This window comes from Ambystoma mexicanum, chromosome 11, assembly GCF_040938575.1.
Source record: "Ambystoma mexicanum isolate Mex_15411 chromosome 11, UKY_AmexF1_1, whole genome shotgun sequence".
Classification (NCBI taxonomy): Eukaryota; Metazoa; Chordata; class Amphibia; order Caudata; family Ambystomatidae; genus Ambystoma; species Ambystoma mexicanum.
Window position 1 is genome coordinate 843,338,427 of NC_090934.1, and position 17,536 is coordinate 843,355,962.

Below are 17,536 nucleotides of genomic sequence, written 5' to 3' on the forward strand. Positions count from 1 at the left end.
AGGGCTTTTTCCCGGCTCTCTATTGCCAGCTTAATTTGAGCTTCCCTGAGGAATTTTCATCTTTTAACTGAGGCTCCCTGGGCTATTATCAGGCCCCTTATTGTTGCTTTTGCAGCCTCCCATACCGTAGGGAGGGGGATTTCCCCTGTGTTATTTCTTTTAAAGAAATCACGTGTTTCCTCATCCAACGACTCCCGGAAGAGCGTGTCGTTGCACGTCCACCGTATCTTTTGGTTTGCCTGGGCCCAGTTCAAGGTCTACTGTGACTATATTGTGGTCCGACCACCCTACCACCTCTATTGCTGCATTTCACATTAGATGTTCAAGGTCCCCTTCTAGGAAGAAATAATCTATATGAGAATGAGTTTGATGTGGAGGTGAGTAGAATGTGTATGTTTTGCTTAGTGGGTGCTGGGATCTCCATGCATTGATTAGTAAGTGCTCTTCGATTAGGTTTTGAAAAGCTTTTTTGTCTAGCGGGGGAAGAGCGCCCTTTCTGTAAGATTTCCAATCCAAATTTGGGTCCATAATCCGATTAAAGTCCACTCCCACCCCCCACAGAAAAGTGAGCCTGTCCTCTCTCGGTCTAATCTCACAAAAAGATCTCTGCAGAAAGATAGCTGCTGGGTATTTGGGGTGTATGCAGATCTGATGGTGCCCGGCACTATGAGGAATCGTCCCCCTGGGTCCCTGCATGTTTGTGATATTTGGAGCTCTAGGGAAGAGCGATACAGGATGCCTACCCCACCTTTCTACTCCAGCCCTGATGCCCACAGAACTCCTCCCAAATTTCTCCCTTTTAGGGTGAATTCCTCGTGGTGCCTAAATTTGGTTTCCTGAAAAAAGAGAATGTCTAAATTGGCCTGCCGGAACGCTCGGACCAGCATGGATCTTTTCTGTGGCGAGTTGAGGCTCATGACGTTTAGGGACCCCATTCGAATGGTGTCATACACCATGGTTGTTGTACGGAATGTGCGCTGTCTGAGGCCTGATGTGTTGTGTTTTACACCCTGTAGGTTCACTTTACTCAGGAGTGGAAGAAGCTTGTGATGATGCAACTTCCATGTTGGAGTGCAAAAGCCCTGTGCGTACTGCAGGAGTGGGATAGAAGGATTGATCACTCGAGTTTGTAGCTTCACGTCTTTTCCTACGGTACCCTGAAAGGATCCCGGTATACCCTCCCCTGCCACCCTGATGGAAAAGAAAGAGAAGAGCCTTTATCTTCTTCTATCTCCCTGCAACTTTGGAGACACCCTAGGTGCAAACATAGGGCCACACAACAAGTGTTGCCCAGAGAACTCTCCAAACTAAGATTACTGCTTCTACCAATGATTCATGCAAAAGCTTGATGGTGACTTCATGAAGTGCCCAGCCCGGCTGCTGTGTATGGTGAGGCCGAGAGGTGGAGGGGGAATCAAAGAGGGAGGGCGAGATGAGCATTGGTACAAGGTTCTCTTGGTAGGTAGTACTCTTTTAGTGATTACGAGGAATGTCCTTTTGAACCTCATCTGCAGTGTGCCTCGCATGCCCACTCTCGACTTGCTTTGGTGAGTTTCTCTTCCCCATCTACTTTAATCATGGGGTGTTCAGTCTTTTGAACTTTCTTCTGTTGAGGATGGCATTTCTTTTCCGTCCATCGTACCTTCTCCTTTTTGCAAGCCTCTGAGTGCGCCTCTGGCATCCTCTCCCAAGGTCACTCTATAATCCTCATTGGCGTCGGCATCTCCCTGAGGGCTCTCAGGGAGGTGAGCACTCCGGCGTCCATGCTGACTGCACCCATTGTGGTCTCTGATACATATTAATTGTAAGAAAGAAATTACTATTTGAGAAATTCCAATTTTTCTTTTGTGAAAAAAGAAATTGAGTTTATTGCAAGCACATGCAAAGTTTTAGTTGACGGCCTGACCGTGTTTCGAAATATGTTTAATTCATTTTTAGCAGGGGTGGGCCTCACATTATACATTATATTTTTGGAAGCAAAGCACCTGCTGCAGGAAACGTGATTATTGACCCCCCGTACCCCAAACAAAATGACTCATGTGAGCATCAATAAGATGCAGAAAACCTACATCACTGTGCAATGTATAAATAATGGAGAACTTGTGGCATAGTGCCTATCAGGACAGGTTTGAATATCTGGGCTGCTAGAACATTCACTGTGGCATATGTGGACAATATGCATATAGAATGCCTGCTACTTAGTGCAATGTGCAAATACTGGCTATGAAAGGAATTCACAACACTGATGTAGAACTATTAGAAAGCCAGATAGTCTACAATACAATAGGCTTCATTACAAGTTTGGCGGTACAATGCAATGAAATGACTCCAAACGGAACTACCATTACTGCCATTTGGTAACGTAGATTTACCATGGGATTACAAGTGCTGGTACATGGTGTACATCCCAATTTGTGGGAGTTAATAGGATTCATGGGGATTTTGGCAGAATTACCACCAGCGGTAATACCAACAATTTTGCCAATTTTTGGCAGTAAGGTGGAGGATTTACCTACAGCATTTTGCTGGAGGAAAATCCTCCACCTTACCAACAAAGTTGCAGTATGGATTTGCGGTAATGCGGCAGTAATAGAGACACCACTGTATTAGAACCTTTTTTTCCCTGCACTGCCGTACCGTTAATGAGGCCAAATGAATGACTACAGAGATTCGATTAACATACAATGTTGTAGAACGGCTCTGTAAAGATCTTGCTGCATATTGCTCTATTTATGTTTATAATATTTATCTGGAGAAATTAGAGGACATTAGCATGAGTGTATAAGGTACTGTAGATGGAGAGAACTTCCAGCGATATTTGAGAGGTAAAGATACAGATAGCGAACCGCGTAGTGGAATGGGTAAACATTGGTTATGTAGAGAACTAATAACATCAGGCAAGGTGAACTCCTAGAGAATCAGATATGGACAACCTAGTACAATATCATGACTGTAGAAACAATTGCCTTTCAGCACAATGTTTGTGATCATTCTGCTATGTAGTGAAATAACATGTGAAGGGCTTTTAAAACATTTTGTTAATTGCTCCCTTTTTTCTTCTTCCTCAGATCCCGATATGATTGTCCGTTTGACTGTACCCTGTAAGAAGCTGTGTTGCTTGTTCCTTTCCCAAGTTTTCGTTGCTTCGTTCTTGATGTTCTGCATACAACGGATGTGGTACAACAAGCAAGATGATTTGTGCCGCTTTTGGAATAAAGAAGTGCCATTGGAAACGCGTAAGGTGATCATCCTGCTCTGGACGCTGCCTTTTAAAGGGGGGTTCAACCTAAACCAATGTGCAGCACTGTTTGGGATCACAGGCTGTGCCTTCACATCTGACCGAACGTTTTACAAGAATGCAGATGCTGTCATCTTCCACCACTCAGACCTCATGGGCACCCCATATGATTTGCCTCGGCAACCAAGGCCAGTTAAACAACGCTGGATCTGGTTCAACTTAGAGCCTCCAAGTAAAAATTTCAATCTGCATACGATGGACCAACTGATGAACCTCAGCATGACATACAGACATGACTCTGACATTTTCACCCCCTATGGGTGGACTTTGTTGAATGAGAAGCCACAGAGCTTCAGCATTCCAACCAAGTCCAGGCTGGTGGCCTGGGCCACCATTAATTGGGATCCAAACTTCAGGAGGGTGCATTATTATAAGGAGCTGAAGAAACATCTCCATGTTGATGTATTCGGACCCGGGAACCTGCGCCTGGGAAGGGATGAGCAAACATTAGTTCTGTCCAAGTACAAGTTCTACTTGGCCTTTGAGAACTCTGAAAACCAGGACTACATCACAGAGCAGCTTTGGAAGAATGCTTTGCTCTCGCGGACAGTGCCGGTGGTACTCGGCCCTACCCGGGAAAGCTATGAGCGTTTCCTCCCAGCTGAAGCCTTTATCCACGTGGATGACTTTCCCAGTGCCAAGGAGCTGGCCGAGTACCTTCTGGCTCTAGATAAGGATGATGAGAGATACCGGAAGTATTTTACCTGGCGGTCTCACTATGACGTTGTGGGACAGATGAGTTGGCCCGCACACTACTGCAAGGCATGTTATCACCTGCGAAAACCCCCAATATACAGGACCATTCCTAGTGTAGTGAAATGGTTCACATCATAAATATCTAAGGGGGACTAGGACTTTAAAATATGATCTGCTCTAGGATAATCAGAATGGTAAATCTACACTAAATAAAGGGAGAGAGACCATTATTGATTACAAGAAAAGAAACTCAAAAGCGAATGTCTGAATGAATGTTCAGGTTCCTCTCCTTCCCCCCTAGAAGCTTTCTGTCTCCAGAGCTCTGGTTCTATCAAGGCTGGACTACTGCAACAGCCTCTTTTAAAGCTGCCTGCCTATACTCTCCGTCCTCTCAAACTCATCCAGAACAGTACTGCGAGACTTGTCCTTGGCCTCGAGCCCAGGGATCGTATCACTCCAGCCCTGAAATCTTTCCATTGGCTCTTAGTGGCAACAAGGATCAAGTTTAGGACCCTTTGCATTGTCCACAAGGCCTTCTGGGGCCTGGGACCGCAATAACTCCAACTCTCTTCAGAAATATCTTCCTGGTCGAGCACTTTGCTCCGCCAACTCCTTGAGGGATTGGCACTTCTCCAAGCAACGCGCCAGGGGGTGGTCTTGTTTCTGCTGGTGCCTGCCTCTAGAACAGCCACTCTGAAACTTGAGCAGAAACATCTCCGGGTCTGGAAGCATCTCTAGACTTTCCTCTTTGCTTCTGACTTCTCTGGTCCTCTTCCCTGCTGATCTCCTGTCTGTTACTGCACTACTGGTCACCTGGCTACCTTCTGAACTTCGGGCCCAGATCCCTGCCCGTCCAGTTGCACACCTGCACTGCCTCCTGGCAACCCTTCCACTTAGGTCTGTATCTGCAACCCTACAGCCCCTTTAACTGCACTTATCAGACACATGTTGTCTGGACTTAACCCTTGCACTGCCACCTGCACTACTTGTTTTTGATCCTATGTCCTGAATCTGCCCTTTCTCCCCTTCCCCTGGCACTTTGCCCCTCCCCTCTCCCCTGCACTTGCGTGCGATCTATTGTAACTACGCCTAGTAACATTGTTGTCTTTGTCCTCCCTTTGTTTACCCTCCCTTGCCTCATTGCGCCTTGAAATAATTGTGTATAGGCGCGTTATAAATGTCTTCTCACATCATATTATATCATGAAAGAAAGATTGCGATGGCCATCAGCAGTGCCAGGAATACAGAAGTAGATAAAGAAGTGAAAAGGTGTAGCAATAAGACGGGTCCAAACGGAATGTTGGAAGTATATAAAGGGATATGGAAAAATAAGAAAGTAGAAGTGTTAAAGAAAAGTAGGATTTCAAGAAATGGCTATATAAGGGATGGGCTGCCCCTCTGTTATCAGCTGGAAAGGATATATCGGGGTGCCCCTCCAATATTCTGATGGGTGTTGCTCAAACGTGGGTGGGTGCTGATAATGATAGGATGCTAGTGTTAAGCTCACTGTGCCAGCCTATTAATTTGAACGTCACCGTGACAATTTTCACATTGGCAAGCCAGTTTCAAAATAACCTAAATAATATGCTATCATGCCAGTACCAGCGAACCCCTCCTAGTTCCCCTACAGTTAACCACAATGTCACGTTGGTTTATACATTATCTTCTTTAAAAAGATCATGATGTTTGGATGATACCTTACTGTTGTTGCTGCAGTTAAGCTCCTTGTAATGCTATTTTCTACATTAAACCTAGAAAACCACAATGCCATTTGCCAATTGCCTCCAGACATACAATAGGCCAACTTTACATTTCATTACATTGCAAGTTTTACACAAACTGTTCATGTCCACCACCTCAGCGTTGCCTCCTTTATTAAATGGTTATGCTAGTTTCCACATTGCCCCGAGAACAATGCAAAAGGCCACTTTCACAATGCCTCCAGAATATTGCACAGTGTCTCATTTCAGGCTTGTCTGCAGAGAATTGGTCCATGACCCTTCAGCCTTGCCCCAGAGGATCGCCCCATGCTCCATAAACGATTGTCCAATGCCAATTTCACATTGCCTTCAGACAATTTGCCTACAACCATCCATTTTGCATTGCCCTAAATGACAGTCCATTCCGATATTCACTTTTTTCAAAGAAGTTTGCCACATGGCTCATGGCACTTACTTCATGCCACTTTAACGTTGCTCCCAGCACTTTCTCATTGCTCAAAACGAAAATGGCCAGAGCCGTTTACATTGCCCCATGAACATTTCACATTGCCATAAGAAGATTGCCCTGTGCCAGTTTCAAATTGCCCCAGAACATTTCCCCATGCTGCACCACTTTAACATTCCCCAGAGGCCATTGGCTCGTGACACTTCAATATTGGTCACAATAGTGTCTGTATATTGTCCCCATTTGCGTTGTCTCATAACACTTTTACGTTATTAGCATAGTAGACTTCTGTAACCAACCTCCATCTCACTACCCCACCCACACTCCATATTTTCTACTTACACTACACACACCAGCCAGTCAAACACATACTGCACTTTTGGCAGCTGTCACTTCAACATCCCTTCTGCCACTGAACCAAAACCCAGAAAACCAGTCATTCACCAGCCCACTCTCTGGCATCCTCCTCCTGGCCCATTCATGCTTTCAAACCAGAACCCATTAGCAGGAGATCAAGCAGGGTTACAACAGCCGGACTTCCCCTCTGGCAACAAAAAACTCATGCAACATCACCTAGCTCACTTGCAATCATATTTGCACAAAGAAAATGGAGGCTCCAGTTCTGCAACTATTAACAGAACAGATATCCCATCTTTCCCATCCTTCTCCATTCTTCCCTATCTTTTATGGCACCAAACGTCAAGAGCCTACCCATATGGTAGCTGTTCCACTGTACAGCACCCAGCTAAATTACATAACTTTATTTGTCTCTTATAACTTTAATTGTCTCCTATTTAATCTTATTTTACAATAGTATTCGCCGTCAAGGCCCTTGAAACTTAGTGTGGAACTGTAGCAGCTGGGGTCTGACTGGAGCTTTCTTCCCATGAGAAAAATTTCCCTGGGCAACACATGATTAGCTTCTGTGGGCTCCTTTGTCCCTCAACCTTGGTGAGCGTATTCACTGTTTCTTCATGTCAGCAGACATTCCATTTTACTGTGTGCTCTGGCCTTCCAAACACTTAAGAATAATGGCTTCTATCAACTCTGCCCTGAGCCGCCTAAAGCATGGCTAAACTGTGGTTCGTTAATATACCCAACACAACCTCATTATGCTCCTAATACAACCACTAGCTGTTTAAATATAATAATACAAATATGGTTACCTCCATTTGTCAAAAACAATAAGAGATATATGTTGATACAACCTAGGAGCAACAGTCCAGCTTCACCTATGCTAATAAAATGAATGACTATGTGCTGACGTAACAAAATCATGCATATTTGTGCTCTGTATTGTGCATCGTGATGTTACCCTCCAAGTTACTCTTTAGCGTTACTGTGTTACTTCTTTAGCTTGCACATGTGCCCCCCTTGGGCACAGTGGAATCTACCTCTCCACATTTCCCCCTTCGATCGATATTAGTGAGCGCCACTTCTTTGAACTTGCTGTCCTTTCCCTCTATACACCTATGCTTGCTCCTAGAGGACCAATAGCATCTTGAAACATGTGGTGTTCTGGTGTTTGTGTATGTAAGCTTTTCCACCGAAGATCAATGGCCAGCATATCTCATGGATCATCTACGCATATGATCTGGTCCTTCTTGACCAGGCACAAATTGGGCTTCAACATAAACTAAATTACTCGAAAGAATAGATGTGTAACAACGATTTAGCAATAAACATCAAGATATCCAAAATCATAAGGTTTAGACATACCAGTGGTAATCACCATATATTGTTTAAATGGAAGGTAGGGTGTGAAAAATAGATTCTAGCCGATATCTTGGCATCCGATTTAACAAAAGCATCAGTGACCACCACTGGATGCTAGACCTACAATCAAAAACTAAAATGCTAGCAACACAAGGTGCAATCTTACATGTCGAATACGGAAAATTCACCATTCCCAATAATCACATTTGACAAACAGCGTCATATCCACTTTAACGTATGAGGAGAAGCTGGCCTAAATCTATCCCGGAGATTATGGAATGCCCTTGAGGTGCACTTCTGGGAATAAATCTTACGACTACTGAGAAGCCTGCCAGTTGTTGCAATCAGATTTGACCTGGGGCTGCAGTCCTTACACTCAGTCCTGCTATGGAAAGCTCTATCGCTCCTAAGGAAAACATACATGTCAGATGCCGCAGGCCCCTATAAAATATTAAAACTACCACAATCCAAAAATCAATCCTGGCTATTAAATGGATTGCCTGACAAATGCCTGGCCCATTTGCAATCTTTAGATACGTCCTTGAAGACCTTGATCATCAACCCGTGTGCAGTTAAACGTAAATTGAGAGCACAAGATTGGATTGAGTCTCAGCACCTCTAAGCACAATACAAATGGGTTCTAGATTTGGCCTCTGATCCCCGTTCAGTAAATAAAACATTGAAATTTCTAATGAAGTTTTTGAGTGGCTATCAGTGCAACCAGTTCTTGAGATTAAGATAAAACCTATACCCCACAAAAGACATTTTGTATGCTCGAAAACAAGATGGCTGGCATGACAATCTATACCAATTTTGCAACAAATCCTGATATTATGGAATCAACCAAACATCTGATAATGTCTTGTCCAGCTTTAACTCAAGAAAGAACACTTTATTTGAAAGTAAACGTTACCTATGTAAATACTTTGTCACAATATGAATGGTGATTATTTTTGTTAGGAGAAAAGTCGGAACGTGTATCTGCAGGCATACACTTCCTAGATAAAGTATTACATTTAAATACATGGACTTAACCACGTAAAGATGGAATGTGTAGACAGATAGTTTGTGGACATCTCACTAACTGTAAACGCGAAGAATGAACTAAAATGATTAGATGTTTTTACGTGTTAAAAGTTTGTAATAAACAAATTCACTAATAAAAGAAAATTTAAAAGTACGGATACTTCTTGTCAGAGGTATGGCATAATTGGCAATTTTTACAAAAAGTTTCATATACTTTTGATTTTTCCCACCCGCTTACCTATTGGAAACCCCAGTTGAAATGCGTAAGGTGTGATAAGTGCCACAATGAGAATCAGGATTTAGTTTCAATGACATTAGACAACAATGTGGGGACCCAAGCAAAACGGTATGAAACCAAGTCTTGGTACCCACTTGCTCACTTCTGGTATCACAGTCACATCAATCTTGAAGAGTGGTTAACCTGAAGTGATATGCTCGTTACTTCACCCTAAAACACTTAGTCATCTCCTTGTCCCATTCACCAGCTGCCTGGATGCTAGTTGCAATAATCAAGGTAAAACCGGCGTCCACTTTGCTGATACTGTTGGAATCACTGTCAGCCCGCTGCTCTTTCTTCTCAGCATCCTCATTGCAAGCTCAGGGACCTCTTGATATGTGTGTGACCCAACTTCGAAAGGCTGGATCTTGAAGAGCAAGATGGCCGGTCAAAGGGACAATGTCAGAGTGAAGGACACAAGGGCGGGAGAGTACACAGGGCACAGTCCGCACCAGTTTGGTGAGGGGGGGAGGGAGGCATGCGCCCCACAGGCATGCTGATACTTTTGTTGGGGCCACCATCCCTGCTCACAGGATCGGATGCATGGTCACTCTGTGCATCCACTGTAGCTGTCTAGGTTGACATTCCCCTTCCATCTAAAGCATAATGAAAATGGGGTGAGTGTATTGATGTGTTTCCTTTAATCATTACTCAAGGTCAGGGCCTGGACATCATTACTTCAATTTTTTTAATGTTCATGAGCACTCCTACCTCCTCAGTAAACTCTTCTAGCCCATCGTCTTTCCACCCAATTACCCCCTCGACCCATTCGTTGTTATAAACACTGAACCTTCAATCCGCCTTTGTCGCCTACCTTTGCACCATGGTAATGCATGCCTTTACTTCTTTTTGCATGACATGTGCTCTGTGGTAAATGGTTGTTCCATGCTTCTGGCTCCCTCTCCTACTTATTTCAGGATCACCTTTTCATCTGCACTGTGCTTGGGTGTGCCTGTGACATGTGGGATGAGGGAGCGCACAGACAATGATTCATTACATGATCATTTGCCCCACTTTCTTCACATACTCACAGCACACGTTGTCTTACTCTGCACTGTGCTGACCTTGAATGCCATCTCTAAACAATTAAACAAATTATGGCCCTCATTACAACACAGGAGTTAAGGGGTTAACGGCGCCGTAAAAGGTGGCGGCGCCGTTAAACCCTTAACGCCTGATTACGAGGTCCCTTTGCGGGTGGCACTTTAACGCCTGCTTTTAGCAGGTGTTAAAAAACCAACCCGCAAAGGGACCTAGGAGCTAATTACGGCACCGTATGGGAATGGAATGGGGATGGGCCATGGCGGCATGGGGAATTACCGCCCCGCCAACCTTGGAATGGGGCGGTAATTCCCCATTCCGCCATGGCGGAGTCGGTAAGTTACCGGCATGGACCATGGTGCTATTAGCACCATGATCCAACGCCTGGGTCATAATGAGGGCCATAAAAACCTCTGTTTTGTTTCTTGTCAAATCTTTATAACTTATTACAATATTAATACTACTGTGGATGAAATGTCCCCAGTGGTCACGTGTATTCTGGGTGGACACAGCCTACAGGCACAGTCTTCCTGTCCTATTCAGTTGGAATGTGACAACCACGGGTGCATCAAAGCATCCCTGGAAGGGGGAAGGCAACACCTTCCTCCTTTCATGACAAGCCTAATTAAATATCAAAGGCTCCATGGATCCACCCTGTCTATTGTCAATGTTCTGCTGGTGGCAGCGCATACTAATGAGTTAATTGAATTAGGCTTGCGAGAGGCCTGATCGCAGAACTGACAAAAGGGGACAGGACACCAACACCTCTCTAATATGCAATGTGTCAACAAGAGGCTAGCTCCTACCCCTTTGTATGTAGGGCAGTGAGTGTCTTGTCTGGGACAAATGTTTACAGTGGGCAGCCCCTGTAGGGAAGACCCCTTTCAGAGGGAAGAAACGTGTGATTTGATGGAGACAGAAAGTTTATTCTCACCACAAACTTCAAGGGAGACCTGCACTTTGATCATGAGCAACAGAGAGCTCAATTAACCAGAGAGACACTTTGATCCACAACAGGCAGGAAGATGCATGGGACTTAATAATACATGTTGTCCCCCTTACCTTTCCTGTTGCAAAGCACTCTGGTTATGACCTCACGCATAACAGGACACAGGATTGGTTCATTAAGGTAGCCTTAGCCTGCACCAATCACTGGGGCCCATTTGGCTTTAAAAGAGGGTTGAGCCCCTTTTTGAGAGATCATCTGAAGACTTCTCAAGGAGTAACAAGAAGAGCTCATTTGGACCCTGGCTGAAGGAACAGTGCCTTACAGCTGCCGCCAGTGAAGGAAGGGCATGATATGCAGGGGGGAAGCAAGATCCCTCCGCTAAACATCTCCCAGGGAACAGAGGGAGACACCGACCTCAGAGGAACCATCCAGCAGCTCCAGAACCGGTACCCAGCTGGCACACAACGTACTCTGCTAGGTTCTGCCAGCAAGCTTCTTGGGTAGGAATGCCACAGAGTCTCTGACCAAACGACAAGGCTGTTGCATGTAAACACTCTCCTCAGCTTTGGGCCCTACAACTTAAACACAACACATGCCCAGTAAAGAAGCTAGGAGGAGTGCCGCAACTACAGCGTCCATCTTTTAAGGACATTTTTGAGAAGTCGAGCCCACGACCAGCTGCACCACTGACTGTTGTCATGCTGCAGTCACTCAAGCCATCTGAGATACCTCGACCAGCGTTCCAGATCCGCCAACCAGCATGGAGACGATTCTTTAACCCAGCCTGCAATCGCCCATCCAGCCTTGTATGCTGAACTGCCTGCCACATGATACCCGCAGCTGTCTCCTGCCTTGAAATCTGTCACAAGAGCTGCAAGGCGTCCTGCAACCGACTCCACTCTACCAAGCATCAAGAAAATCTCAAGCATCAGGTACATTGTGTTTCCGTGCCCCGGTCCTTCTCCGAAGGCTCCTAGTGACATTTACGACCCCTTGCTCCCTTGGTGCTGAAACCAAATAATCTTGAACATTACGATTGTTTACTTTACCGGCTATCATCCAGAGTGCATCCCCTTTCCTTCTTGAAACTCCTCTCTACTTCTTTACAGGGTGGGTTGCATTTTGTAGTGTGCTAGAACTGTCTGTTGTAATAATAAAAAAGTAGATATTTGTATTTATCATAGGGTAATAATTGTGTTTTCGCTGTGTTGCAACTAACCAAAAATCCATGACCTTGTAAAGATAAGCCTGCTGTTCCATCTATGTTACCAAAATTGGACAAGTTGGTTTATTATTGATTTGTGTTTCCAGTCAGTTCGGGTCCCTTCTGGTGTACTAGAGGTGTGGGGGTGATTGATGGTTTAGAAACCGATATTCATCCCTGAACCACTGGTGCCACTGGTGCCTGGAAGGTGATTCGTCACACCACCACTGTAGCCACCCCATTCTATGACATTATTTCAGTTTGGAAGCACACATTCTATTGCGAAGTGTCTCATAATTCAACCATCGACAATCCCTGTTGGTTCTCAGCTTCCGAATTGTTTTCCAGTACATTTTGGGGAAAAGGCAGATTTTAAGCCACAGGTTTAAAACGTTATAAAGATTGCAACATACAATCTTTTGGGGACATTTAAGAAAGACCCAGCACCTATAGAGTATACACTCTTTCTGATGTCCAACTCCTGTCTTTGACATGAACGACAATTCATGTTAGTCATGCCGCACCTCTCTGCCTCCATCTGAGAGAAGATGACAGGTTTGTTTCCAATTTATGACGCTGTGCTTTTTTCACTCTGAGCCTAGATAGGTCTCTCTGATTCGAGCATCAGAATGGAAGTTCCCTTCAAGATCCCCTTGAGGCATCCATCCTGCCTGACTGCATGCATTCCCATGCTCGCACATTAAATGGCATGTTGACTTATGCTGCCTCTATATGAAACCCATACATATGTATTCTCCACAATCAAGTGGAGGTTGAGGGGGACTTATTAGCCCCTACACTTTAGGTTGTGGTGCCATCCATTCCACAATAAATCCTGTTGAAAGGCCCTTGGTCAACAATATCTACACACACCCAAAGAAGTTCACACCACCATCATCACCTACATCTCTTTCATAGAAATCAACCCCCCCCCCCCGTCCCCACAGACTTCCAAACAGGGATCCCCCTCTTTGCTCTCCAAGCTGGACTGTATCAAGGTGCGCTCTGGATGGATGCCCTCTAAAAAGAAATCACGTGGTAGCAAATTGTTTAGGGTGGCATGGTAAAGCTGATTCCGAGTGTGCGCCCGGGGCTAACCCATTCCTATGTGGTCTACATTGGGTTCTGGTTCATCACCTTCAAAATGCTGCTCCAAATGTCAGGACTATCCATTGGCTGGGACTGGCTGATGACCTTCACCGGCAAAACCAAATCATCATCATCCACCAGCAAACTATGCAGACCTACGACAAGTACACGGGTCACACTGGGCCCAAGTCAACTACCTCTGGAGGGAGTGAAATAACTACATAAGCGTGACTTGAACTGCCTTGCACGTACCTTATGTAAGATAAGCTCCAGCACTTATTGGGCCAGATTCTGAAAATGGCCATTGATAAAAGTAATGAGATGCACTAGCGCATTTCCTTCACTTGCGCAAAAATGTTGTTTCATATCAACAAAGGGCATTTGAATGTGCGCATCTATTCAGGTGCCCTTTTCAATTGTTTGTAAAATAGCACAAAGCAGGGAGCGTTGCTGCGCATTTTAAAGAGCATCTCTAATTCATAAGCAGGGATGCTCTTTAACATGTACAGAAAACAAACACATTCCCATGCTCAGTTATGGAGAAAGGGAAATATACAGTTCATAACATGCTAATTTCTGACCCTTTCTTTCATTTATTTTTTAGGGTAGCAACAGCATTATGAACTGGTAAGAACCGCTGTTGTCAACCTTGCACTTCTACCCAGCAAACAGGGATAGAAACGTTTTATTTTCCTTTTCACCATGAAAGGCCCTATACAGTGAAATGTTCTCCCGGTAGCCACGTGACTTCTTCTGACTATTAGAGGAAAGGGGGCAAGGTCCGTTCATTCTTTGGCCTGGCTTAAAGCCACCTACAAATACTCAAGTGACCCTTGAGACAAGCAAAAAAAAAATACACATAATCCGCCCCTTCATGTGTAGAGTGATTAAGAGGTACGTCTTGTAGCGTCTATGTCATTTTCTATTAGCATTTTGTTTCCCATTGCTCAACCTACTGCTTAATGATTCGTTATCTGGCAATTGTAAACTACACCCTCTTTTGCCCTCTTCTTCCTTTGTGAACCCCCTCGTGGTTGCCCTTCCTTTCCCCTTCAACTATGCTCTTGTAAAATACTTAATTTTGCGTTTAAAAGAAAATCTACTAAATAAAAAAAAACGCGTGCCCACTTTATGACTGCACAAATGAAACCCTTAACCACCCCTACGGTCTTGACCATCAAAAAATGCCACCAACTCTATTTGGCTTTGATGACCATGTCCAACCTGGCACACCTGGTCATCCTGTGCACGGTCAGACACTGCTAGGAATCTGCTGTATTGTGTCTGCTCCTGGTTATGTACATGTACGCTAATGATTCTCCTATTTGCCAGGGCCGCACAGTCTGGTTTTCTTGGGGATAGTGCCGGTCCAAGAGTGTGAATGCTGCGTGGCCGCATCATTTTCTTTCTCTTTCTAGAGAGATGCCCCGCCCACATTTCCCAGAAGCCATTAAAAATACGTGCCCGCATGCTTCTGCGCATGCGCTTCCGAGTGAGTGCTATCTGGCGAGTGCTGTTCAGTTGAGCAGCCGGGCTACCTCCCACGCACTTTACAGGATTTCACTTGCCATATACTGTGGTAAGTCTATAGTTTAGGAAGCTTCAGTGAATACCTTTTGGCGTTTAGTCTGCTGCTTTTGCTGCTATGGCGTTGTATGCTTTAAAGTCAGGCATGCTGCCAACATAACCGCCCCTCCAGTAATTTCCATTTCCAACCTTTGCACCATGGCTCTTCCTAATTGCAGCAGTAAAGGCGCACGGACGGCATGTTATCAAAAGTCAACTCGATCAAAATCAGCAGGTTCAGATATTCGCGCCTGTTATGCCCCGTAACCCTGTTAAGCAATTCTGATACGTTGCCAGCAGAAGCAAATCTGCAAACACCGTGGCCTGTTCAGGAAAGTGTTGTTGCCGTCTCCACCTGCATATTAGACACGGATTTGCTCGCCCAGCTGTCTCAAACTGTGGACACAGGCGGAGGGCGCTTGTTAAAGTTGTTACACCTGAGAATCCTGAACTAAACGATTTACCCCTCTGCCCGCTTGTACAAGTGCATAAGGGGGCTGGTTTGGATATAAAACTCTTTTATTCACAGGTAGAGAAAACGCAAACCAATCTACTAAGTACTACACAGCCAAATGCCCTTGTGCAAGAAGAAAAAGACTCTTGCCGGCTTCAAGTCAGCGTTCTCCCCAGACAAACTAGTGTGTTAATGGCATACTTAATCCACCTTTCCAAACATCTAGCACAGACATTGTATCAGAGCCCTATGTGATTCCTGACCAATTGCCTCAGTCTATGGTGATTACTATTCCAGAGACTCAATCATGTCAGCCTACGACATCGCGGGAACTTAATCTCTCGCAGTCACCTATTTTATATCCTGCCTCTCCGAGATCTTCTGCTAATTTGTCTGCTGCAATTAGTTTATGCTTCTCGAAGCCCACTCTTCGCCCATCCTTTGGGTCCAATCAACCTGAAACCATAACTCATGAGCCTATACTTACGGCTCTGAATAATAGTGTATGCACCCTAATCATGCTATATGAACCTCGTTTGAAAAAAAGCTGATAATCAACAAATCGGTCTATTGAATATTGACACAAACGTGGATATGCTAGTCAGTTCAACCAAATCCCGGCATACAGAAGAAAAATTGGACGTTCTAATAGCATCTTTTAAAAGTTCCAACCATTGTTCATCTATTTCAAATGGGTGTGCCACAGTGCCTCATATTCCTTGTATGGCCCTGCAGGATGACATTTGAGTGGGTTCCGTAGGGAATGTGACCGGTTTTGTTTGCACCAATGAAAATTCTGTTATCAAGTGTAATGAATCGGATCTGATCTTGGTGGAAAACACATTCAACATACATAAACAGGCATAGGAGTTAGCTGCTTCTCCCCAAGACTGTGTCTTTGAAGTATTTCAAACTACTCATAGGAAAAAAGGGCATGACGCAGCAAATCAGTGAGACCAGATCAACAAAAAAGCCAAACAGACAAAAAAGAATCTAAAAACCAAGAACTGACTGGAAAAATACCCAAAACCCATACTAAAACATTAATTAATGCGTTAACTACGACACTTAAAACAAATATAAATCAAAATAAAAACAAAAAAATCAACGAAGAATGATAGTAGTGAATTGGAACAGGATGTCCTTCAAAATCCTGTGGCAGATCAAATTGTTGAACCTATTGACCAAATAGATAGTCTGGATTGCTCGACATACTCCATTTCTACACCACCTTGCTGCAGTGAGGATTTGCCATGTCGATATCTTAAGCAGAGAAACTGTGGAATGGAAAAATAGAAATAAGGACTGGTTTATGACAATGGAACAAAAAAGAACAGTTCCTCTTAACATTGGCAAATGGGGACTTGTCGTGCCCATCATAATGAAGCCTGATATTGCCAAAGACCTGGACAGGGTTTTGGCTATACACCGAAAATCACTATTAGATGATGAATCTAGATGTGTAGAAACCCCTGTCAGGACATCTAGGGATGTATATAAGAGCAAATCATCTAATAGCACATATTTGCCACAATTTCCCTCAGATGATATGAATATAATTGCGGAACAAGAATACTTTACATTGCAGATGAAGGATAGAAAGAGAAGAGACCCATATCCGATTTGGACCACAATCCTCACAGTATTCAAATAAATAGGCTAAATAAAGTGGAAGATAGTGACATTGAATCTATACAATACTATGGATCTCGAAAATTGGATACTATATTTATGAGAATACCATCATTAATAGTCAGGGAATGCATCTGGAACGAAAGAGGTGAGCTGGAAAATAAAGGAGTAATATTGTCTGCATCACAATCACTCCAAACTTCTAACCCCCTGAATAAGGCAAATTCCAGCTGTCCTGAGGAAAAAGCCACATATATAACTGAGCTTTAAAGATGATCGTTTCTATCATCTATATAACAAAAAAGAGGGAGCGGTTTGTGCTCATGTCGTTCCTCAATTACTCAGTATAGAAACCAGGCTCGATAAAGTAAACTATCAAGCATCGTAGGCAGGCTCAGAAATACCCTCAAAGAGAAAAAAAA

The 17,536-nt window shown here is 44.2% G+C and overlaps 1 protein-coding gene across 1 annotated transcript in view; it reads left to right on the forward strand.

The window, feature by feature from the left end:
- LOC138503802 (3-galactosyl-N-acetylglucosaminide 4-alpha-L-fucosyltransferase FUT3-like) overlaps positions 1–12,347 on the forward strand; it is a 157,721-nt gene extending 145,374 nt beyond the window's left edge. The window contains exon 2 of the mRNA XM_069623804.1: positions 3,069–12,347. Within this exon, the coding sequence (XP_069479905.1) occupies positions 3,077–4,132 (1,056 nt within the window). The 5' untranslated portion in view covers positions 3,069–3,076 and the 3' untranslated portion in view covers positions 4,133–12,347. The remainder of the gene's footprint in view (positions 1–3,068) is intronic.
- The last annotated feature ends 5,189 nt before the right edge of the window (positions 12,348–17,536 follow it).